The sequence below is a fragment of the Pelodiscus sinensis genome, chromosome 20 (assembly GCF_052426305.1).
Source record: "Pelodiscus sinensis isolate ZL-2025 chromosome 20, ASM5242630v1, whole genome shotgun sequence".
NCBI classification, from domain to species: domain Eukaryota; kingdom Metazoa; phylum Chordata; order Testudines; family Trionychidae; genus Pelodiscus; species Pelodiscus sinensis.
In genome coordinates, this window is record NC_143071.1 from 16,739,544 (window position 1) to 16,764,097 (window position 24,554).

A 24,554-nucleotide genomic window follows, 5' to 3' on the forward strand; every position below is an offset into this window, starting at 1 on the left:
AACCCGCCCGGTGCCCCTGGTCTGCTGGAGACGGTCTCCAGCAGACCAGGGGCACCGGAGCAGCTTACGAACGGGGCTTTCTCGCCCCGACTTCCGGGGTGAGAAAGCCCTGTTTGTAAGTGCGGATCCGACATAAGTCGGATCCGCGTAAGTCGGGGACTGCCTGTATCTTAAAAAATGAGTACTGCTGTGGCACCTCTGAGACTAATAAATACATTAGCTCATGAGCTTTCGTGGGTTAAACTTACTCTAATGTATTTGTTAGTCTCTAAGGTGTCACAGGACTACTCATTTTACTATACCTATGAAAAAGTTTTTCCCGCAGGACTACAGAGTGACATCATATCACTCTGTGTCCCACAGCTCCTCCCTCTGCCCTCAGCCGTCCTGGCTCCTCCCTCCCAGGTACTCCAGCGTGGCCTGAGCCATGCGGCCTCCCACTTCCTGGGGGCCAGGCGCTGCACGCCCTTCGCCTGGGGGGACCAGAGCTGCGTGCCCTCTCCTCTCACAGGGAGGAGGGGCCAGAGCCACAAGCACTCCCCCTCATGGGGAGGACAAAGCCACGTGACCTCTCCCCTCACGGCGGGCGGGGGGGCGAGAGGCGGAGAGCCGCATTTTACTCCTCTTTGTGGGGGGACCCAGAGCTGCGTGCCCTCTTCCCTCGTGGGGGAGGGGCTGGAGCCGTAAGCCACATGCCCTCTCCCCTAGCAGCAGGGGCCCAAGAGTCACGTGGCCTCACGGGGGAGAGGGACCGGAGCCGTGAGCCACATGCCCTCCCCTGTTGCGGGAGTGGCTACGTCCTGAGCCCAGCACCAAGCTGCCCCGATGGAACTTGTAGCCCAGCAACCCCTGAGGCGTCACAAAGGGACGACCCAGCAATGGTCGGAGGGCTGGTGCTGTCTCCTTGCTGGTTAGGTTGCTCGTTTGTGGGAAGGGGCAGGGTGTGCGTGGGGAGGGAGGAAGGGAGATAGGGTGCATGTGGGGCTGGGTGGTGCAGTAAAGAAGGATAGTGGGGGTGAGGGGCATATAGTAATGGAGGCAGGGGATGGGCAGAGGGGGAAGGGTTAGGAAAGGATGGGGGCTCAGGGAGGAAGGAGGTGGGGGTAGGCAGTGTGAGGAGGGGGAAAGATTAGGGGAGCTGGGTGGGTGTAGGACTGGAGGCAAGGGCGAGGGGGTATAGTGAGGATGGGAGGGGATAGTGAGGATGGTGGGTGTACAAATGGAGGCAGGGGATGGGGATGTAGAGATGGAAAGAGGGGGGTGGGCTGTGGTCCATGGAGCTCCGGGCCCTGGCTCTTCCCCTCTCCCCCAGGCTGGTGGGGGGGTGGGGTAGGGGAGAGCCAGGACTGGTGCAGCCTGGGCCAGGGTGGGAACAGCTGGGATTCGGGTGGCCTGAGCCAGGGAGTAGAGCTGAGGCTAGCACGGCCTTGGTTCAGCCCATACTGGTGGCCAGGGGCAGGGCCGGGGTTGCGTACTCCCAGAGAGAGGGGGGTTGGCGAGCCTAGTAGGCAGGAGGCACAGCCCCTTAATTGTTTTACAAGTAGTTTAAGTCACTGACCTCCACACTATCATGTATTTTTCCAGTCGATGTAATATTAAGACACATTTCAGCATATTTTCTGCAGCAGCCACTGAGCAGATATTGTGCATGTTAAAATAAATAAATAAACCGCTTCCGTTCGGCTACAAACAGGTGCAAATTCCATCAATTTACTCCAAGCCTGGATTTGGCCCTAGTCCTGGATTTTGCACACGGAGGGAGGCCAGCAGACTTCCGCCAAGAGCCAAGTTGTTCCTTTGCACGCTTAGGATCAGCTTCCCCTACTAAAATCCGTTGCAGCTGGATGCAAGGTCTGTCCATCTTCTGGTCTCCTCTCAGGGACTGTCAATCCAGGAATGCTGGAGTTTGCCGGGGAAGCCTGCCATCTCCTGGCTGGCAGAGTTGTCTAGCCTCAGGTCCCATGGGCTGTTCTGTCTGCCCAGGACTGCTGGAGCTGGTTGAGGAGAGTCAGCAGCAGAGAGTCCAGCACAGCCAAACCTTTCCATGAGCACCTGAGCCCCCTGGAAAAAAGCAAGCCATGAACCACCCCGCCCATCAGAGAACAGAGCCCTTCCCCCACGTCAGTCTGTCCCTTACCGATTGTCCAAAAGCAGCAAGCCCTGATCCTCCAGCTCTTTCACTTCCACTGAGGTTCCAAACACGTCCCACAGGCTCAGGCTGGGGGCAAACTGCAGCCAGTGCTGGTGGGGAAGCAGGGGAGAGACCCATTGCAAATACTGACTGACAGGAGTTTACTGAAACTTTGATCTTGTATTCTGTGTATTAGTTTCACCTGCCTAATAACCAATTCCACACAAAGCGCTAGGCCAGGGGTGGCCAACCTAAACCTGAGAAGGAGCCAGAATTTACCAATGCACATTGCCTAAGAGCCACAGTTCTATGCCACCAGCCCTGCTCATCTCCCCACCACCACGCTCAGCACATCCCACCCACTAGCAGCCCCACTGGTCAGTGTCTGCTTCTCTTTTTCCTCCTGCCCACTGTGATCAGCTCTGTCTCAGTGGGAGACACTGGAAGGGGAAGCATGGGTGTGACAGGCTCAGTGGAGAAGGCAGGAAGTGGCAGGATGCTATAGGGGAAAAGGGCAGAGCTGGGGGTTGAACAGTGAGCACCATCTGGCCCAGTGGAAAGTTGGCACCTGTAGCTCTGTGCAAGGAGCCACATATTAACTTCTGAAGAGCCACATGTGGCTCTGGAGCCACAGGTTAGCCACCCCTGCGCTAGAGAGCAAGGCATGAGTGTCTGAGAGGCCGAACCTTTCTCAGGGCTGCCTCCTTTCTGCATCTGCATTGCTCCTACAAAACCAGCTCTCATGTGTTTTGCACCCTTTATTTAGACAATACAATCCCTGCTGTGCTCTGAAAGCTTCCATCGCAGAGAGGAATCAGGGGCTGAGCTGCCCGAATGACAAGTTGAGGGTGCCAAAAGTGGAGGTGCAGTTTCGATGGATGTCTGTTAAAAAGGAGGCTGAACCAAAAGCCCCTTTGAATCTCTGGCTGTGGCATGCAGTCCAAGGAGCAGTTTGCACGGCCCAGTGTTATGCACCTGCCTCCAACATCCCAGGGCTGACTGGCCAATAGAGACTGAACTCCTCCCTCAGCCTAGAAGTCAGGGCTAAAGGGTGAGAGAACCTGTCAGCCAAGCAGGGGTGGTGGGTGAACGCCCAGGTGGGGAAGGCAAGACCCAGCTCCCCCTTCTACAACACCCCACTCCCCTGTGGAGCCAAGCTCGGCTCCCACCACAGCAGGCAGCCCCAAGCCCAGGTTAATGCCCCCAGACCCTAAACACTCAAGTTCCTTAGCCTCCCCTCTCCCAGTGGGTGGCGTGGCCCCAGCCTTCCCAGCAAACTGGGCAACTACATTGTTTTGGCCCCAGCCTTCCCAAAAGCCAAGTAGCTGCGCTGCAATCCCAGCCGTCCCGAGCGTGGGCAGTTTTGGGAAGACAATGCCTTCCCTTGCCTACGTTACCAGCTGCCCACTCCCATGCACCAGGACTTCGGCTCCTAGCCAGCGCAGATGCTGCATTCCTGGTGGTAGGGTTGCAGCCCATGTTCCCTCTAAGCTGCGGGGTAGCACAGCATCACAGGCTCAGAGAGCCGAGTGACTGGGTGGGACTGATTAAGCACCTGTGAAGATGTGCTGCCCACGCAGCTTAGACAGAACACTGGCTGCAGCACTGAATGCGCTGCCCTTTGGGGAAGATGCTAAACAGAGATGCCTTCTGTTCCTCTTTGCTTTAAGTCCCAGATCTCAGGATTCTTCATGACAAACATTGGAGCAAGGGGCCACTTGTGAGTCCTGATCAACCAACAGTTTCTACCATCCAGCTGTGCTGCTGCCAAGCACACAACACTTCACACTCACTGCCCTGGCAGCATCGGTTACCGAAAAATGAATTTACAGTCGAACCTCAGCATTATGAACATCTCCGGGATGGAGGTTCTCCGTAGCTCTGAAATGTTCATAACCCTGAACAAAACATTATGGTTCTTCTTTCTGAAGTTTGCAACCTAACATTGATTTCACACAGCTTCAAAACTCCACTATCCAGAAGAAAAATATTACACACACCCATTTGAGTGGTTCATGTTTAAACACAATGCAAGGGATTAGAATATCAAAAGGTGCCACATTCAGTTGAATCCTGTCCAACCGCAAGGGACCGGGACTGAATCCTGACTGTAAAGGCTTGTGGAATTAATGAATTCACCTTTTGGATTTGAGGCCTTTGAGCCAAATTTTTAAAGGCATTTAGGCACCAAGTGGGATTTTCAAATGCACTTAGGTGCTTACCTGTGTTCCCTGTAAGTAGTGCGCTTGGGCAGTAAAGCAGGAAAGATTCCAATTCCACCCAGCTGATCAGCAGAGCGCCCACAGCCAACTGAATGTGTTTCTATTGGTTGTGCACATCTGCAAAAGCTATGGTGCACATAAAATTTATTCTGCACATGGACGGAAAAAATTATTGGGAACATTGATGCCTACTGCCCTTTGATTTCCAAATGTTTATCTGCATTTGTAGGTACCTAAATACCTTTAAAAATCTATCCTGTGGGGCCTTCTGCCCAGAGCAGCTGGACAGGGCGAGAGGGTGATGTGTGGTAACTCACATTAAGGGAACCGTGGGAGTTCCAGAGCTGCTCAGAATTCCAGCAGAGAAGAGACCACCCATTGCCGAGCCATCCAGACACAGCTCTGGAATAGCGTTCCTCTTGGAAACAGCTCCTCTAGGTGGCCCTGTCTGCTCCCAGCTGTGAAAGCAGTGCTCACAAGTTCAAACCCACACAGGACAGGCTGCTACAACAGATCCAGCTCTCACCTGGTGTGCGAGTCCCACATCCGTGCGGAGTCCCAGAACCAAAACCTCTTCCAACCTACAACACAAAGAGAGAGGCTGAAGGGCTCTCGGGTCTCTAGCAGGCTCCAGAAAGCGGTTCTGCATCTGGGGCTGAAGATGCAAGGCAGCTGCACTGGAGCGTAAGCTGGAAATGGCCGCCCAGATAGGCTCTGGAAGGAGAACAGAGACCGCAGCTCTTCTGGCAAAGCTCCTCTCGTCTTTCATAATTTACTCAGCAGGGTAATGGCTGGCTCAGGATTCTGCTTTGACAGAATCATAGAGTGTAAGGCCAGAAGAGAGCACCAGATCATCTCGCCTGGCCTGCGTGTGGCAGGCCACTTCCACAGCCCTGCCCCTGCATGCTAAACCTGACGACCAAAACCAGCACAGAGTTCCTCAGCCCACAGGAGACCGATATGTGCCACAGGCAGAGAATGGGAGGGATCGAGGTGCATGCACACTTGAGGCCCTGCAAAGGCAGGGAAATGATGGGTGGCAAGTGATCTGCACCCAGGTTATTTTATCTCAGTAGCTTGCAGGAGAGGCCACATGCACCAAAACGCTGAGACTGTCGGGCCTGTCCCGATACTCACACCTCCAGCTCGCCCTGCGCAGCCCGCTTCCGGGTGCCATGTCCAAAGGCCTGCACCTCCTTCATCCAGCTGTCCGGCTCCAGGGTCTGTATCCTGGCCTCCCGAAGGTTCTCCCCGTGTGCTCGTGGCACAAACCTCCCGTGAGCTCCTAGGATAAAGGAAGGCATTCCAACCTTGCTGGAACTCATCACTTCCCCCACCCCAGCAGCACTGCCTCGTGTCAGAGCCAGGGGACTGCAAGCCACAGTGTTCCCTCCTGCTATGTCCCTGTGCGGAATGAATTTTGTCATGTGCACCAACATGGGGAGGATGTGCGACACATGAAGGGGTAAAGGCTCTGGCTGGGGGTGCTGGATCTGGGAAGAGGCTGGGAATGACAGGTTTTGGGTACTGCAGTCCTGTCTCACTGCAGCAGTGCTGGGCCAGGCGAGAGGTGCCTCTCTGGCAGCTCCGAAGAATCTTAATTGGGCTGGAGGACAGGTACCTCTGACCTGGCTATAACTTTGAGAAGGGGTCTCTCCTGCCTCCGGCTACGGCAACTCCAAGCTCTGAGCCCTTGTGCGGGGCTTATTAGGCAGCAGTGTGGCCAAGCAGCTTAGAGGGAACTCTTGCTGGGGGGTGCGAGGTGATGTCCACAAGGGTCAGTCATCACCCAGATGCCTACATCGGGAGCACCAGGAGCCTTGGAGGGGGGTGGGTGAGCATTCTTGCAACAGCTCCATGTAGAGGACAACTGGACCCACTAGAGAGGCTGCTTTGTAGCCTTTTCACCTCCCCATCTGGCGAGATTTCCCCAGGGAACTCACCTGGCCCAATCCCTATGTACTGGCTGCCTTGCCAATAAGACAGGTTGTGGGCACTGAGCGCCCCCTGCAGGAGAAAATGACACAGTCAGCCAGAAGGCTTGCAGGAGGGTGACTCCTCCCTACTGCAGTGGTTCTCAAGCTGTGGCTCAGGACCCCAAAGTGGGTCATGCTTCCATTTTAATGGGGTTGCCAGGGGTGGCATGAGACTTCCCGGGGCGGGGACAAAGCCTGAGCTCCCCTGCCTAGCACTGAAGCCCCTGGACTTTGACCCGCCACCACAGCACAGTGGGACTTGGGCTTTGGTTCCCTCCCCCACAGGGCTCAGGCTTTGTTCCCCTCCGGGGGAGGTGTGGTAACGCTTGTTGTCAGAAGGCAGTTGTGGTGCAATGACATCTGAGAAGCCCTGCGACTTGCAAGCGCTCGGCACCTAGCAGGCTGTGGCCCATCATGTGATGGGGTTTAGCTTCCTCACAGTGTGCATGGTAAGTTCTCTGGGCTTCCTCTTTCAGTGCTGGGCTTCCCCTGTCTCTCTCAGGCCGAAAAGACAGTCCAGCCTGATGGCCCACCTAGGGATGTAACAGAGTAGTCAACTACTCTCTTCTCCCTCCCCCCCCCCCCGGCTGCCTCTGTATCAGAGGCAGCAAAGGGGAAACAGGAGCCGGTGGCACCTCTCACTCCCCCGCACTGCCTCTGCGGACGGGGGCTGCTGCCTTGAAGTCAGTCCCAGCTTGCACCGGTCCGGGATCATTAAAATGCAGAGCCACAGTAGTCCTGGCTCTGTAGGACCCACCCCCGCTGCGCCTCTGCAGTTTAAATGTAATAGGAGCCTGCATGCCTGGCTCCTACTACATTTAAACTGTAGAGCCTTATCGACTAATCGTGCAGCTGATACAATTTGTATCAACTACAGGATTAGTCCATTACCCACCTCTGAACTTCCTTAGGCCCACCCCTTCCTGCTAAGAGTGGGAATCAGTGCACATGGCCAGCAGAGAGCATGCTTAACACTCGTCCCCACTCCTGACATCCAGAGAGGGCCCCCCTTGACCTCTTTGCTCCCCCAGATCTCATTGCCAAACATGTCCCCTGCTTGGGGAGCTCAGACCCTTTCACCAGTCGCGTTCTGACTTCCTTAGGTTTATTCATCCCCATCAGAGCTGGGACACACCATTCAGGGACAGGCCGAGGGGAGGGACTCACATTCCTGGCAAAATTGGAGACTTCATACTGTCGGTACCCCATGTCTCGCAGCATCTCCCGGGCAACTTCATACATCTCCGCCACCACCTCCTGCTTCGGCGCGGGCACAGAGCCCTGCTGGACCTGTCTGAAGAGGGAGGTGCCCCTCTCCAGCGTCAACTGGTACAGAGACACATGGTCATCGCACTGCTGAAGTAGCTCTTCTAATCCCTTGGTCCACGAGGCAACACTCTGGCCAGGGAGGCCAAAGATGAGGTCAATGGATGTGCGGCCTGGAAACAGTTTCTTTGCCTCTTCCAAGGTCCCCAGAGCCTCATGAGCCGTGTGGTCCCTCCCAAGGAGTATCAGTTCTGCATCGTCCAGGGACTGTGGAGAACAAGGACCAGCAAGATGCTCTAGGCTGCCTGCTACAGAGTGGGTTGGAGGATGGGGGAGCAAGGAGAAGCACGAAAGAGGTAAGGAGGGCATGGGAGGAGACAACGAGAGGGAGAAAGACTGTGAAGTAGACTTCTCCCGCAGGCTCCTGCTCTGTCCTGTACTGCAGTAGGAGGTGACGGAAGGAATGAGACAGAGCAGGAGGCGGTAGGAGAAGACAGAGAGAGTGACTCTGAGAAAGAAGTATGGGTGGCAGGAGGAAGTGCGTGCGTGAAGGATAAAGTGGGCATATCTCCTGCTCTCTCACCTGGATGCCGATGGAGAGGCGATTGATGCCTGACGCCCGGAACTCCACCAGCCGAGAGGCCCCTGCCGAGGCGGGGTTGGCTTCCAGAGTGACCTCGGCATCCGCAGCCAAGTGGGCGCAGCGGGAGATGGTCTCCAGGACGGCAGCGATGGTTTGCGGGCTGGCCAGGCTTGGGGTGCCCCCACCAAAGAACACCGAGCTGATCCTGCAGAGCAGAGGGAAAAGAGACCCAGAGTCTCACGGGGTGAATGGGCTGCTGAAGAGGCTACCTCCAGACTCACTACAGGGGAGGAATCCTCCTCCTTATGCCCCAGCTGCTTCTAGACAGTTCATCCCACCCTTCGACCACAATGGACCCCCTACTGGAAAGCCACCAGCTTCAGCTCCTACCACAGCAGGAAAGGGGGCATGTGTCAAAGATGCCACACCCAGCTAGTGGCAGCTCTGGGCCTGGCTCCAAGGTAGAGACCAGTGCAGCCTTTGTGGAATGCAGCAGGGCCGAGCTTAACCTCTGCCTCCCACACAACCGTGGCGTAGTCATGGGTTGGCCTGAGTGGGCTGAGGGCCACCCACTTGGCATCCAGGCCCACTCATGCAGGCCCCATGGCTCTCCTCATGCCCAGCTCTTGCCCTGCCAGCCTGCCCTGCGCTCCAGCCAGGAAACGGGATGAGGTGCAGAGACTAACCCCGCTCCGTCTGGCACTGTAGCTGGACAGCAGGGTCAGGGCACTGGGGCTTAATTGCTCCCCCCAGCTCTCTGGCCGGGGAGCAGAGTCGGCACACGGGGGCTTAACCCCCGCCCCCATCATTGCCCATGTACCAGAAGTCAGGGTCCTTCTGGTTATGTCACGGTCACACCCTTTCCCTGCCTCCTGTTAAGGCTGTGGAGAAAGGCCATCCCATTACCTCCCCTTCCCCCAACCACTGTTCTCTCCCCTCTTGTGGCAGGACCCACCTGTGGACCTGGCTGAGTTGGATCAGGGTCCGGGCTTCCTGAGTGAGACAGCTCCTCATGGACGCCTCGTCCAGGCCACGGGGAATGTACTTGTTGAAGTTGCAGTAGCTGCAGCGTTTCTGGCAGTATGGCCACTAAGAGGCATGGGAAACAGGATTCATAGACTTGTCTCAAAGGCCAGAACTGTGATAATCTACTCTGACCTCCTGCATGACAGTGGTTCCCTTAATTCAATGGTCCCCAACGTGGTGCCTGCGGGCACCATGGCGCCCGCCAGAGCATTTATGTGCACCCACCTAGTGACCAGGGCTGGCCTGAAACATTCTTGTGCCCCGGGTGCCCAGCACATACGCGGCCCCTACCCCGGGTGCACGGCGCATGCATGGCCCCACCCCTGGGCGCCTGGCAGCCCCGAAAGGTTGGGGACCACTGCCTTAATTCATCCCTTTGTATTGTTATGGAGTGCCCAGAGACCAACAAAGATTGGACCCTACAGAAAACTAGAGCAGATCATCAGTCCATCCTTGGCACCGTGTTCCAACCATTAACTGCCCACAGTGCTAAATAACATGTGCCTTTTCTCTAGTCTGAATTTGTCTAGTTCCACTGCTAGCTATCAGCCCTCAGCCATACATTACTCGACTAGTTGCTTCCCAACCCCCTCCCTTGCTGCCTCTGTATCAGAGACATCAAGTAGGGGAGAGCAGGAAATAGGGTCGGGGGAAAAGGGAGGCAGAGGAGCAGCGGGGGAACGGCAAGAACGGGACTGAAGCAGTCCCTGCTCGTGCAGAGTCCCAACTGCTGAGCCTCTTCCTTTTAAATGTACAAGAGCCACAAGCAGCTGTTATCCATTTCAAAGGCAGAGGCATGGGATAGTTAGCACCCCCCTTATCAACTAATTGAGTAGTCAATGGAAATTCCATTAACTACTCAATTAGCTGATTAATTGAAATTTTAACATCCCTACCATACACTGTATCAGAGACTTCACTGCAAATCCAGGGAATGTTACCTTCTTACAATCTTAAAGAGGACCAATGTTCAGATCCAGAGATTCACACAGGCCAAAGCCTTCTCCCTGGGGTATGTCTGCACTGCAGTTGGGAGACGTAATTCCCAGCCGGGGTAATAAGACAGGCACTAGCCCTGTTCCAGGTAGCACTTACAAATACTGTAGTGGAGTGACTGCATGGGGGGCTTGGCATGTGCCCTAGGCCTCTGGATTGCACGGAGGAGCTAGCCACAGTTCCCATGGCTGCACTGCTATTTTTAGCACTCTAAATTAATCGAAGTCAGCGCGCAGACCCTCCGAATTGGCATTACCCCCGCAGCAGCCCTACCGCTGGCCCCACAGAGGTGTGTGTCACTGCTTGCTCCGACTTGCCGGTTCAAAGATGCTGGTGTGGACACAGCCCTGCAGACCCCACGTGCTGCACGGGGCTGGTGCAAACAGGGCCCTGCAGACCCCACGTGCTGCACGGGGCTGGTGCAAACAGGGCCCTGCAGACCCCACGTGCTGCACGGGGCTGGTGCAAACAGGACCATACAGACCCCACGTGCTGCACGGGGCTGGTGCAAACAGGGCCCTGCAGACCCCACGTGCTGCACGGGGCTGGTGCAAACAGGGCCCTGCAGACCCCACGTGCTGCACGGGGCTGGTGCAAACAGGGCCCTGCAGACCCCACGTGCTGCACGGGGCTGGTGCAAACAAGGACCTGCAGACCCCACGTGCTGCACGGGGCTGGTGCAAACAGGGCCCTGCAGACCCCACGTGCTGCACGGGGCTGGTGCAAACAGGACCATACAGACCCCACGTGCTGCACGGGGCTGGTGCAAACAGGACCATACAGACCCCACGTGCTGCACCGGGCTGGTGCAAACAGGACCATACAGACCCCACGTGCTGCACGGGGCTGGTGCAAACAGGACCATACAGACCCCACGTGCTGCACCGGGCTGGTGCAAACAGGACCATACAGACCCCACGTGCTGCACGGGGCTGGTGCAAACAGGACCATACAGACCCCACGTGCTGCACGGGGCTGGTGCAAACAGGACCATACAGACCCCACGTGCTGCACGGGGCTGGTGCAAACAGGACCATACAGACCCCACGTGCTGCACCGGGCTGGTGCAAACAGGACCATACAGACCCCACGTGCTGCACGGGGCTGGTGCAAACAGGACCATACAGACCCCACGTGCTGCACGGGGCTGGTGCAAACAGGGCCATACAGACCCCACGTGCTGCACGGGGCTGGTGCAAACAGGGCCCTGCAAACCCCACGTGCTGCACGGGGCTCGTGCAAACAGGACCATACAGACCCCACGTGCTGCACGGGGCTGGTGCAAACAGGGCCCTGCAGACCCCACGTGCTGCACGGGGCTGGTGCAAACCCACCCGGGCACTGGAACTCCAGACCAGCAACCTGTGCGAGGCCGAATGATACAGCGCGGGCTGGGCAATCCCTCCCCTCGGCCCGGCCGAGAGCCCACCCTCCCCACCACGCACAATGTCCCTGAGCTTAGGGCACCGGCCAGAGACCGGGGCGCGCGCACGTGGCCCGCCCCCCACGGCTGCCCGCGCTCACGTGCACGTAGAGGGCCGCCCGGAGCGGCTCCTCGCTTGGCAGCGGCTTTTGCAGGGTCCGCTGCTGCCGCGCCGCTCGCTGGCTGCGCAGGGCCACGGCCAGCCCGGTCCGGGCCCGCCACCCGCCCGGCGCCGCCATGAGCCTCCGCGCCCCGCCCCGAGGGAGGGACCGGCTGCTCCCGGGCGGGTCCAGGAGCCGCGCTGCGCTTCCCCGCTCTGAAACTCGAGCTCGCGTGGCCGAGTGACCTCCCGCCGTGCTCCTACCCTACTCCTCCCCCGCCCCACCCCTCCCTGCCCCCACTCCTACCCCAGCTCCCCCAGCCATTCCTTCTTTCCCCTGTTCTTACCCCTCAGCTCCCCGCCCCATTCCTGCCTCCCCATTTCCATCCAGACCAGCCACTCTTTTCGGTCCCCCGCCACACAGCTGAGCTCCCCCACCAGCCCATTCCTACTCCTTAGTCCCCCCCATTCCTACTCCACAGCTCCCCCACTTCGTTCCTGCCGTACAAGCCAAATCACACCCCTAACCACCACCCCTACTCCACCATCCAGCCTTTTCCCTGCTATTCCTACCCTCACTCTCCTAGCTTTCCCCATTCACAGTAAATAAAAATGGAGAAAAAAGGAGCCCTGGGGAGCTGGGGTGAGCATCAGAAGGAGGCTTTGGGGCAGAATTAAGTCCTGATTTCCAGATCAACCTTGTTGGAGGTGTCTGTTCCCCTGCACTTGGTGTGTGAGCGGCACAGCCTCAGTTGAATGGCAGCACACAAAGGCGGCAGGCTGGTAGCTGGCATTGTGCAGTGCCCAGTGCCCATAGTTCTGGCGTGCATGACATTGGCCAGGGTGTGATAAAGTTCCTGACTGAACACACACAGTTCAGCCTGGAGAAGGTGACTCCATCACGTCCTGGACATGGCGGGACAGACTTTTTGCTCTCACAGTTTCCCTGCACCTCTCACTTACCCCCATAGATTCAGTGCTCAAGCCAAAGCTGTTACTTTGAGTGTTTCCAGGGTCAATTGAATGTCTGGAATGTTCCCGAGAGAATATTGTGTCTCATTCATTTGTACCCTCTAGGCCTAGACCTTCTAGTCAGGAAACTATCAAAGAATCTGATACTTATAAAGTATGTACACAGGCTGTTAGCCTGCAAATATGCATGTGAGTAGCTTAATCACCAGGGCAACTTTCCTTCTTAGCAGCAGCAAGTCAGGGAGTACATTTTTCAAGCCCTGTTCGGAGGCCTGGGTGGTCATGTCCTTTGCAATAGCTCTGCAGGAGGTGGCCCAACGGTATGCACAGTGTGTTTAATTAGTAACACCTACCTCTTAGTGCCTTTCAGCCACAGATTTCAAAGTATTTTCCCCAATTTGCAAATGAGAAAACTGAGGCGGGGGAGTGGGTGGGGTGGCGGGGATGACTTGTCTAAGGTAGGAGATCAGAGACTGAGCTGGGAATAGGACCCATGTCTCCAGCTTTCCGGTCAAGTGGCCTGTTAGACTGCATGTAGTGTGTGTGTGTGTGTACACACACACACACACACACACACACACACAATCAAATGTACACACACGCACATACACAAAAAAAATCAAATGTAGGTTATATGCTGCTAGTGAGGTTTAGGGTGCAGAACAGTGGATCAGATAGGAAAATTCCCCTCCCCCTGCTAAAGTCTAGTAAGTCTTCACCAAATTTAAAAGGAGCGGAGCTACTACTGCTCCATTACCATATAAAACTATAATTCTAAAATTTGCAGACTGAATCGTGGCTATGTTATCAGAAGTTACCCAGTTGCAACAGGGACACTACAGAGTATAGAGCGCATGCAGCAGCCTGTTCACTTAATATCTAGCTCTTATACAGTTGTTTCGCAGACCCAAAGAAGAGCTTCGTATGGCTTCCAACAGAAACTGATTAAAAAAAAATACCACCTCACCCACTTTGTCTCTAATATCCTGGGAGTGACATGGCTACAACATCACTGTACAGCTTTTACATAACATTTTTCATCAGTAAATCTCAAAGCATTTTACAAAGGTTAGCATCATGACTCATATGGGGAAACTGAGGCATAAACGGGGGCCACGACTTACCCTGTGGCAGAGGCAGGAATAGAATCTAGGTCTCATACGTCCCAATCAGTGTACTAACCAGTAGGCCACACTGTCTCCCCACATAGCATTGTTAAGCCCAGGGAGCATATTATATCTGTTCTCCAAAGATCACATTAGCTTCCAGTCTGCCTCCAGCTGCAGTTCAAAGAGGTGACATCGAGTAATGTAGCTCGCTATGGTTAGGGTCCTGTCTGGCTTCTCACAGACTCTCTGCCATGGCTGGGCTATCCTGAGCTGCTTTTGCCTAGATTTGAAGGGTGGGCAACAAGAGCGATAGAGCCTGATTTTCTTGACTTTCAGGGTTTATTGAATTAATGATAATTAACTAATATTTACTCAGCATTTTGCCAGTGGAGGGACTACATAGGAGAACTAAGGCAGTGCTTTGGGGACTAATGTTTGTGTGGACAGTGTACAGAGCTTTTTATCATGGATGTACTTCAATACATCCAAAAATGTTAAAAGGCCAATCCAACACCCAGCCGCAAGTAAGGCTAACGGCAGACAGGGGTGCATTAGGAGAAGCATTGCCAGCAGCTCTAGGCAAGTGATTATTCCCTTTTATTCAGCACTGGCGAGGCCACATCTGGAGTATTGCATTCAGTTCTGGGCTCCCATTATAGAAAGGATGTGGACACATTGGAGAGAGTTGAGCGAAGGGCAACAAAAATGAGTAGGCGGCTGGAGTACATGACTTATGCACAAGACTTATGAGGAGAGTCTGAGGGATTTGGGCTTCTTTAGTCTACAGAAAAGGGGGAATTTGATAGTAGCCTTTAACTACCTGAAGGGGGTTCCAAAGAGGATGGAGAGAGGCTGTTCTCAGTGGTGACAGATGACAGAACGAGGAGCAATGGTCTCAAGTTACATTAGGGGAGGCCTAGATTGGATATTAGGAAAAACTGTTTCACTAGGAAGGTGGTGAAGCACTGGAATCGGTTCCCTAGGGAGGGGTGGAATCCCTAGAGATTTTTAAGTCCCGGCTTGACAAAACCCTGATTGGGATGATTTAGTTGGGCTTGGTCCTGCTTTGGGCAGGCAGTTGGACTGGACTCAACCTCCTGAGGTCTCTTCCAACCCTGATTCCCACATCCAGCCAGCAGGTGGCGAACTTGTAGCAACTGGCTAAACAAATGATATCAAATTAGGCCCTAGTGAGTCCTGGCGGATAAAGTACCCCCAAAAGTTACTTGAGTAAAAGCACTGCTACTTTGAAAAACAACGTAACTTAGTAAAAGTCAAAGTATCCTTCTGGAAAACTACTTGGCTACGTCTAGATTGCATCCCTTTTTCGTAAAAGGGATGCAAATTAGACATATAGCAATTGCTAATGAAGCGGGGATTTAAATCTCTCTCGCTTCATTAGCATAAAAATGGCTGCTGCTTTTTTTCGGCATGGACCTTTGCCGGAAAAAAGCGCCAGTCTAGACGCGGATCTTTCGGAAAATAAAGCCTTTTCTGAAAGATCCTTTATCCCTAGCCCCCCTTCCTGATGTCAAATAAGATATACATATTTTCATATACAAACTCTCTATATTTAACAAAACTGGGGAGAGGGAGATGAAACTGGTGAAACTGGGGAGAGGAGGTGGAAGAGGGGAGGAGAGAGGGTGGGAAAAGGGAGGGGGAAACCTGGGCGGAGGGAGCTAGAAGGGGGAAGCAACAGGAATAAGGGGGAGGGGAAGCTCAGGGCTCAGGGTTGGGGGTCTTGCCAGACCAACTTGATTTTCATGTGAACCTGTTCCTAGGTTCGAATGTGTTCTTTGGTGGCCAGGCTGGCAGCTATCCTGCCATAGACAGCTGCTTTCCTCCATCTAGTGCAGAGATCATGGACGTTGGGGGCATCCCCTCCAAACCTGAATAAGGTCCATGATCTCCACCATGGACCAGGAAGGCACCCGCCTTCTCTGGGCCCTGGCAGGTTCCTGGAAGCTGGAAGACTGCTCCTGGGAAGTGGTGGAGGGCTGGCTGCCAGTGGCTTGCTGGCTCATGTTTTGGGGCCACTGGGTCAGGGGCAGTGACTGCTGGCTCTAGGCTGGCAGGCTGGAGCTGGCACAGGCACTGTGGCCAGAGTCAACACTGATTTCACAGTACACAGAAATTCTGAAATATTTCCATCAGTTATAATTAAATTATTTACAGATAGGAAAAACAAGAAAAATGCTTCCTGAGCACTTGTTAGAGTTAAATTTTAATGATATAAACTTCTGAACTGGGCTTGTCACAAATGGATGAGTGAATGAACAGTTAAATCAACAAATCATGTCTGGTGTTAGGATAATTATTTTGTATATCTTGACATGTGATATGGTGCTTTTTGCTGTTTTGATATAGTCATATTGGTGTCTGGATAAGAGTCACAAGATAAGTGAAGTAATATTTTTAATTGAACCAAATGTGGTTGGTGACAGAGACAACCTTTGGTAAAACAAAAGGAAAAAAAATTATGTAGCACTTTAAAGACTAACAAAGATAGTTTATTAGATGATGAGCTTTTGTGGTTGGAACTCCTCAGAGCTCTTCCCAGATCTGCGAGCTCAAAAGGGCTAATCTCTCACCAACAAAACTGTTCCAAAATAATTAAAAAAAAAAGATATTACTTCACCCACCTTGTGTCTCTGTTTGGGTTTTAACAGCTTTAAAGCTTGAACTCTTTTCATCTCTACTTTGTCATTATAAAATTATTGGACCTCCCTCCATAATTTCCCAATAACTGTAAAAATTATAAAAGATGAAAAACTTAAAACATTACACAAAGTTATAAAACATAAAGAGTGCATTCCACCAACCCTTTTTATAAGCCAGAGCAGCAGGGGTGAAGCATTGCACAGGAGATGTGGGGGGTTGGGGTGGGAAAGAGCCTGAGTTTTTCTAAGTTTAAGTGCCTCATTGAAATTGCAAGTCACAACAATCACACCCTACCCACAGATTCTCACACTAGGAACCCCAGTGAATGAGATGTAGCTGTGTTAGTCTGGTGCAGCTGAAGCAAAATGCAGGACAATGTAGCACTTTAAAGACTAACAAGATAGTTTATTAGATGATGAGCTTTCGTGGGAAGTGGGTCTGGCCCACGAAAGCTCATCATCTAATAAACCATCTTGTTAGTCTTTAAAGTGCTACATTGTCCTGCATTTTGCTTTAGGAACCCCAGTGACTTCCAGAGCATGAAAAAGGTTTGTAGGTTAAGATGGGAGCAAAGAAAATGTCCTTATTGTTAATCTTAATGAAAGAACAACACTGCTCAAAAACAGCTCCAACAAGGCCCCCTGACCGGAGAAACTTCAGCATATTGATAAATACACACAAACAAAACCTGAGGGTGTGGATAGGTCATTCAGAATTGAATGGAAGATAAAATGTTTCAACCATCCAGCCAGACATCACCCCCTGTGACTCATTGCCTCAGGGACACATGGTAGAGCTGATTTCAGTAACACTCATCTCTGCACCCACCCGCCTCACACTGGGGAAGCAGAAGCAGCAGCAGCTCTCCCCCCCACCCCAAAAAAGTGAGCAAAACTTCTGAGCCAGCCAGGGAAGCAGGAGGACAAGACCAACTGCTCATGGGTGGTGGTGGGAGGGGGCAATTTAAAGGTCTCCCCCCAACAACTTATACCCCCCTCCTGAGCCAGTAGCCCAGCTCTCCTCAGTTCCCCTATGGGGCTCTTAGGGGGCAAGGGAAAAAAGGGGTGTGTGACCCACACCTGCACTACACTAGCACACATCCAGATAGCAGGGTTGCTCCAAATCCCAGCCAGCCGACACACAGAGGGAAACTGCGCACACAGACACAATTCTTCCATCCCCACCAAACTCAGCTGCCCACCTCGAGCCTCTTCCAGCACAGCCTGCCCCACCCTCTCACCACAGAGCTTTTCTGGTGGGCTCTCTGTCCCAGGGAGAATGGGACACGCCTGCCCTGGGCACCCACCCTGCTGCTGCTCCTGCTCCTACCAGAGCAGAGGATTTACCTGACACAGGTAAGTGCCTCTGACCTTGGCTGAGGTGGCTGCTGGGTTTCCTGCCTATTTAGCTGGCTGGCCCCAGGTAAGGTCACATGAGACTATTCAAATGTGTCCCCTCAGCATATTGCCCTGGTTGCTCAGGTCTCAGGCTGGCAGTGCCTCCATAGATACTGAAACAAAAACCAGGACTATGTAGCACTTTGAAGACTAACAAGATGGTTTATTAGATGATGAGCTTTCGTGGGGCAGACCTACTTCCTCAGATCAAATAGTGGAAGAAAATTGTCACAACCATATATACCAAAGGATACAAAGGAAGTGGGTCTGGCCCACGAAAGCTCATCACCTCATAAACCATCTTGTTAGTCTTCAAAGTGCTACATAGTCCTGGTTTTTGTTTCAGCTACACTAGACTAACTCGGCTACATTTCTATCTCCATAGATACTGTTTTTGAAGGAAAAGGTGCTGATGTGGCTATTAAAAGGCTTCACTATTGACAGGGTCATTGTGCTTGTTGATTGTTTTTTGTTTTTTTGTTTTTGGATGATTGGGTGCTTGCACAAGAAGCTGTGCTTAGGCAAATCAGAATGATGAAAGTAGTGAGTAACTAAGTGCTTCCGGAAATTGTAGTGGAGTACAAGAAAACTGCTTATGTAAAAAGGGAAGTACAGGCAGTCCCCGACTTACGTGGATCCGACTTATGTCGGATCCGCACTTATGAACGGGGCTTTTCTCGCCCCGGAGCTCACGGGCGGCGGGTCGCCACCCGTGTCCTCCGGGGCAAAAAAAGCTTCTTCCGGTCTCCCTGGTCTGCTGGGGGGGTCCAGCAAAGCTGCTGGACCCCCCGAGCAGACCAGGGACACCCGAGCAAAGCCGCCGCCTGGGTGGCTTTGCTCGTTTGCCCGGAAGCAAAGCCGCCCAGGCAGCGGAACCCCCGCCACCTGGGTGGCTTTGCTCCTGTCCCCCTGGTCTGCTGGGGGGGTCCAGCAAAGCCTCTGGACCCCCCCAGCAGACCAGGGACACCTGAGCAAAGCTGCCGCCTGAGCAGCTTTGCTCGTTTGCCCGGGAGCAAAGCTGCCCATGCAGCGGGACCCCCGCCGCCTGGGCGGCTTTGCTCCTGTCCCCCTGGTGTCCCTGGTCTGCTGAGGGGGGGGTCCAGCGGCTTTGCTGGATCCCCCCCCCCCAGCAGACCAGGGAGACAGGAGCAAAGCCACACGGGCGGCGGGGTCCCTCCGCCTGTGCGGCTTTTGCTTGGGTCCCTCCGCCTGTGCGGCTTTGCTAGTGTGCCCCCCCCCCCCCCCCAGCAGACCAGGCTTTTGTTGCGGGACGCCTCGGGTAGAGCAGCTGGGGTAGAGCAGCTCCAGATTCAGCAGCTGTTGAAACTGATCAGGCTGATTCCAGGAAGCTGGGGGCAGAGCAACTCTGCCTCCGGCTTTCTGTAGTCAGCCCCTGGTCAGTTTCAGTGGCAGCAGCTGAATCTGGAGCCAGTTCCGACTTACATACAAATTCAACTTAAGAACAAACCTATAGTCCCTATCTTGTACGTAACCCGGAGACTGCCTGTACAGCCTCTTCCCAACTTACGAACTGGTTACGGACCAAGCAATTGGTCGTAACTCGGTTTGTTTGTAAGTCGGACCCCATAGAGATACTCACGACCACGCTGTTCGTAAGCGCGGGTCACATTCGTAACTTGGGGTCTGCCATTTACAACAGCTTCAGTCATAACTGCGAACGGTCGTAAGTTGACCGTTTGCAACTCGGGGACCGGCTGCATCACAAAAATAAATTATTTGCGTAAAGTACAAATACTGAAAAAATGTACTTGAGTAGTGTAACGAAGTATTTCTACTACTCTCCACCTCTGCTCGTGAGGAAGGAGAGACCAGCCTGCCTTGCTGAACCCTTAATTCCCACTCCTACGGGACTTCTTAGCACTCCTTTGGGCTCACACTTCTGCTTGGCGTTGGATCGAAGATGAAGTTTGAAGGTCTCATCTGCCAGGACAGTGCATTGATACCTGCCCAGCAAAGTGAAAGCTGTTGTAACTTTTGCAACCCAGAAGGGCAAGAAGCCGGGAGAAAGCGGCAGCAGAACCTGCCCTGTGATGTCCTCAGTTTCATTTGCAGTGAAGTCTCTTTTCCTTCTGGTTTCATGTGAATTTAGCGCTGGAGCTAGTGCTGCATTTAGCGGACTCTTTCCCTTTGCTGAATCCCAAGGTGCTTTATAGGCACTTTGGCTTCTACTATTGAAAAGCAGCTCTCGGCAGGCTGCTGGTTTAACAGAGTTCGTCCGTACTATATAGCCTCTTGGGCAGGAAAGGAAAAATACTGTAGCCGGCCAAAACAGCAAATAGTGGTAAAAGGTAAGATCCCAAACCTGGACCTTGGAGCTAATTCCTTCTCTGTTCCTTAACGTGCCAAGTGAGCTTTTAACACCCACAGTTTGTCTGAATATAGCTGGTAGTACCTCCTCATTACATTTGAGAATGTACATTTGGTAGTATCTCCTCATTTGTTTGGGAGATGCCACCAGTCGCAGCATAGCACGGCCATGGCCCATGTTTAGTGTTGTCTGAGAGAGAACAGTGGCCGAGTTGCTAATGCCAGTTCCTGTAGCAGCCTGGGCTTACTAACAGGGTGGCCCGTCCATATAGGCGAACTAGTCTGTGGCCTAGCGTGCCAAGTTAAACCATGTAGTGTAGACATACCCAGAATGACTCATAGACTCATAGACTTTAAGGTCAGAAGGGACCATTATGATCATCTAGTCTGACCCCCTGCACAGTGCAGGCCACAGAATCTCACCCACCCCTCTTAGAATAATCCTCTCACTTATAGCTCAGATATTGAAGCCTTCAAATACTTTGAAGGCCCCAAGATGCAGAGAATCCTCCAGCTGTGATCTGTGCCCCATGCTACAGAGGAAGGCGAAAAACCTCCAGGGTCTCTGCCAATCTACCCTGGAGGAAAATTCCTTCCTGACCCCAAATATGGCGATCAGCTAAACCCTGAGCACGTGGGCAAGACTCACCAGCCAGAGACCCAGAAAGTTCTCTATAGTAATGACAGATGGGATAGCAGCAAGCATGGTGTTAGGGCCACAATTTGGTTTTGGTGGGTGACTTAGGAGAGGAGAAACTACATGGAAAGAAACGGGAAGGAGAGGCGCAAGGACAGGAGAGGAGTAGAGGGGCAGTTGTGGAGTGTAGCAGGGGGGAAGAGACTATGGGGAAGGGTGGGGCCCATCAGCAATGAATGTCCAGTCAAAACAGTAGAAAGATCCCTGAGTGTCAGACTGTTGCCAACTTTCTTGCTACACAACTTTCACCAGAGGCAAAAAGAAAAAAAAAAAGCTAATCCCGTTTCACAACAAGGCCAAAACAAGCCAATCCCAAGCAGACCCCCACACTCTATGTGACTAGATGCCCCTGGTGTGCAGTGTGGGAGTGTGGTGAGCCTGCTGTGCATTCCTGAACTCTCCCCCCTTGCTTTTGCTCCCATCCCCTTACCTCTGCTTGCTGAGCCGAGCCAAAGGGGGGAGAAAAAAAAAGATAAGAAGCTACAACAAGCAAAAGTCCTAACAAGCCAAATAAACCTGAAACAAGCCACATTTTTGCAGGTTTTTATTCGGTTTTAGTAACAAGCCTTTTGCAGTTTTTCCAAGGCCAAGTGGAGAGGGAGGTACCACATGGGTCCTAGTGCCCCCAGAGTATGTGTCAGTCTCCCCTGAAGAGTTCTAGGGGTGCTGAAGAGAGGGGTGGCCCCATCTGGGTCCTAGTTCCTAGTGCAGCAGGTCCCTCCTGGGGCTGGTTCTGCAGCAGCTCCTATCTCTCACCCTAGCGCTGACCAGAACCACACACACATTTGGCTTAAGAGCTGATGAAAGGCAGGCTGAGGTTCTACAGCTGCAGCATCTGAAATCCTCTCCCCTGAACTCATGCCCCGTAGCAGAGGCAATAGCAGCGAAGGCTTCCTAGTTACTCTGCCAAGGTCCACCCCCCCTTGGGGGTGAGAAGTCACTCTTGGGGCCTAGTGAGTCCTGGGTCTCTTGGCTAAGGCCACCGACAAAGGTAGCCAATGTAACAGTGATATTAGTGAAATGGCCGCTTCTCTCATAGGCTCTCAGCGGGGCCCCCTGCTCACCGTATAGGACAACGGTCAGATGTTGTCTAGTCACAAATTTGGGTCACTCTTGGTTGCACACCCAGGAGTGAAACCAAGCTCGTGCAATCATACTGAAAATTCCTGCATGTCGGCATGCTGGTGGATTGCCCCAGGCTTGGGTTAGTTGGGCCCGCTCCTCCCAGCTTGAGCCATAGTGAGTGAGGAAGCACAGCCTCTGTGGCTGGGATTCTCCCAGTCCCACTGCCTTGCTGTCTAGCTTCCCACTTCTGAAGATTGCATCCTCCGTGTGGGTGGTCACATTGCTGAGCCCAACTGTGTGGCAAGACAGATCAGGCTGTTGTGCAACATCCCGCTGTTGCGTGCCCAGGACCAAGAGAAGGGGTTTCCCCACGTCAGCCCCAGCAGAGGCCTTTTCCCATCCAGGTTTCTAGAGAAAGACAAATGAAACCCCCGTCTTTTAGTCAATGGGATTCAGCACTGTGTCCTTCCCAGTGCCTGAGGAAGGCATCTCAGTGAAGATGCTGAAAGGTATTAATGGCAGCAATCAAGTATCAACCTAGTCTTTGATCTGTAGACAATCACGGACATGACTGGAGCTGAGGGAGGCATTAACCAGCTACTCTCAGGTTAAGCGGAAGGAGCAATTAAGCCCCAGGCTGGGGTGACACAGCTGGAGACAAGTGAAGCTACTGCACAACAACTGGTTGCATCATGAATCCCTAAGTGTTCTGAGGGATTTCCCTGGATGAAAAGGCAGGAGTGTGGGAGCTAGAGGAGCGAGATGTGTAGAGGAAAACCCGGCAGAAAGCAAGGGAGGAAGGGAGAGGCGCTATGGGGGAGCAGAGGGACGGAGAGAGCTCCTTGGGCACAAGATTGCTGGAGGGGCTGAGCTGGAAATGGAGATCAAGAAAACTGCCTGCTCTTCTTTGCTCGCACTGGGCTCAGGCAAACAAGGCTCTGGGCACCTTCTTGGGAAATAGCCAGGGTTGCACCAGAGAAATGCTGCGCCTGTAACATCCATTCCACTTAATGAAAACCAGCCGACATGGCTCACTCTATGGGCTCACTGTGTGGGCTGAAGGGGCAGGAAGCTGTTTGCCTGAGAAGGAAGTAGGATGGGCAGGTGCACACACAACCCCCCACCTCATGCTCTGTCCACAAAGGAGTTGTGAACTGGAATGGCTGCACTCTCCCCCCACCCCCTGCCCCCCAGCCTTTGGAGCCAACCGTGGAGCTGTGGTGGGGGTAAGAGACACACAGGCTGTGCCATCTCTTGACACAAGTGCATTATTCTTCAGCATTGCCTAGCAGTGCTTCTCCAATGCAGCCCCAAGTGGAGGTTGTTGAGGCCACGACAGCACAGGAGGACGTGTAGTGAGGGGGGAGAGGGCAAAGTAGCACCCCTCCCTGCAGCACCCAGCTGTTGCTCTTGACTAGCTGTTACCAAAGGCAATCAGACGTGCTGCCTTGGGCTGTGTCTAGACTGGCAAGTTTTTCCGCAAAAGCATTTGCTTTTGCGGAAAAACTTGCCAGCTGTCTACACTGGCCGCTTGAATTTCCGCAAGAATGCTGACGATCTCATGTAAGAAATCAGTGCTTCTTGCGGAAATACTGTGCTGCTCCCGTTCGGGCAAAAGTCCTTTTGCGCAAAAGCTTTTGCGCAAAAGGGCCAGTGCAGACATCTGAGATTTGTTTTGCGCAAAAAAGTGTAGAAAATGGCGATCGGGGTTTTTTTTTCACAAAAGCGCGTTTAGATTGGCACAGACGCTTTTCCGCAAAAAGTGCTTTTGCAGAAAAGCGTCCGTGCCAATCTAGATGCTATTTTCTGCAAATGCGTTTAATGGAAAACTTTTCCGTTAAAAGCATTTGCGGAAAATCATGCCAGTGTAGACGTAGCCTTGGGGTACGTCTAGACTACAGGCTTTTGTCGACAGAAGTTTTGTCGACAGATACTGTCAACAAAGCTTCTGTCGACAAAGAGCGTCTAGACTACATTCAGTTCTGTCGACAAAGCAAGCTGCTTTGTCGACAGAACCCTGTAGTCTAGACATAACCCTAGATGCAATAACACCTTCTGTTGACAGAACTCTGTCGACAGAAGGCGTTATGCCTCGTAAAATGAGGTTTACCAGCGTCGACAAAACTGCTGAGTTCTGTCGACGTTATGTCGACAGAACTCAGCGGTAGTGTAGACGCTGGTATATTTTTGTCGACAAAAGTCCACTTTTGTCAACAAAACTCTGTAGTCTAGACACACCCTTGGTGTTTGCGCTTGCCTCACCAGCAGGGATCGGTGCCCTCTGCCGCCCAGCTTCCTTGGGGCTCAAGGCAGCGCCTCGGGAGACACATGGGGCTGTTGCAAGTGGCGCCTGAGGCAGTTCTTGTCAGTGGAGGCAGCTGCGACCTTCATTTGCTGTGGCCCTCCCCTGAGCAGCTCCTCTGCTCCCTCCTGGATGGGTCACGGGGAGCCTGGGACTCTGCAGGTGGCCGGTGAGTTCCCAACGTACCTTCCCCAAGGCAGGCTCTCGCTGACGGGCCACGGGAGGCAGTGGGAGAGACAGGTTTGTCAGAGCAGCTGCCAGGAAGATTTGCTGGCTGCAGTCCAAGGCTCCCAACAA

General features: G+C 53.3%; 1 protein-coding gene across 1 annotated transcript; it reads right to left on the reverse strand.

The window, feature by feature from the left end:
- Positions 1–1,559: 1,559 nt before the first annotated feature.
- On the reverse strand, positions 1,560–11,884 carry RSAD1 (radical S-adenosyl methionine domain containing 1). Its single transcript, XM_075903768.2, has 9 exons — positions 11,725–11,884; positions 9,134–9,267; positions 8,179–8,383; positions 7,497–7,862; positions 6,297–6,360; positions 5,491–5,638; positions 4,880–4,934; positions 2,138–2,241; positions 1,560–2,061 (listed from the first exon to the last, which is right to left on the reverse strand). Exons 1-9 carry the CDS (start codon positions 11,860–11,862, stop codon positions 1,953–1,955), a joined length of 1,323 nt encoding a protein of 440 aa, XP_075759883.2. The 5' UTR covers positions 11,863–11,884; the 3' UTR covers positions 1,560–1,952.
- Between the last annotated feature and the right edge of the window lie 12,670 nt (positions 11,885–24,554).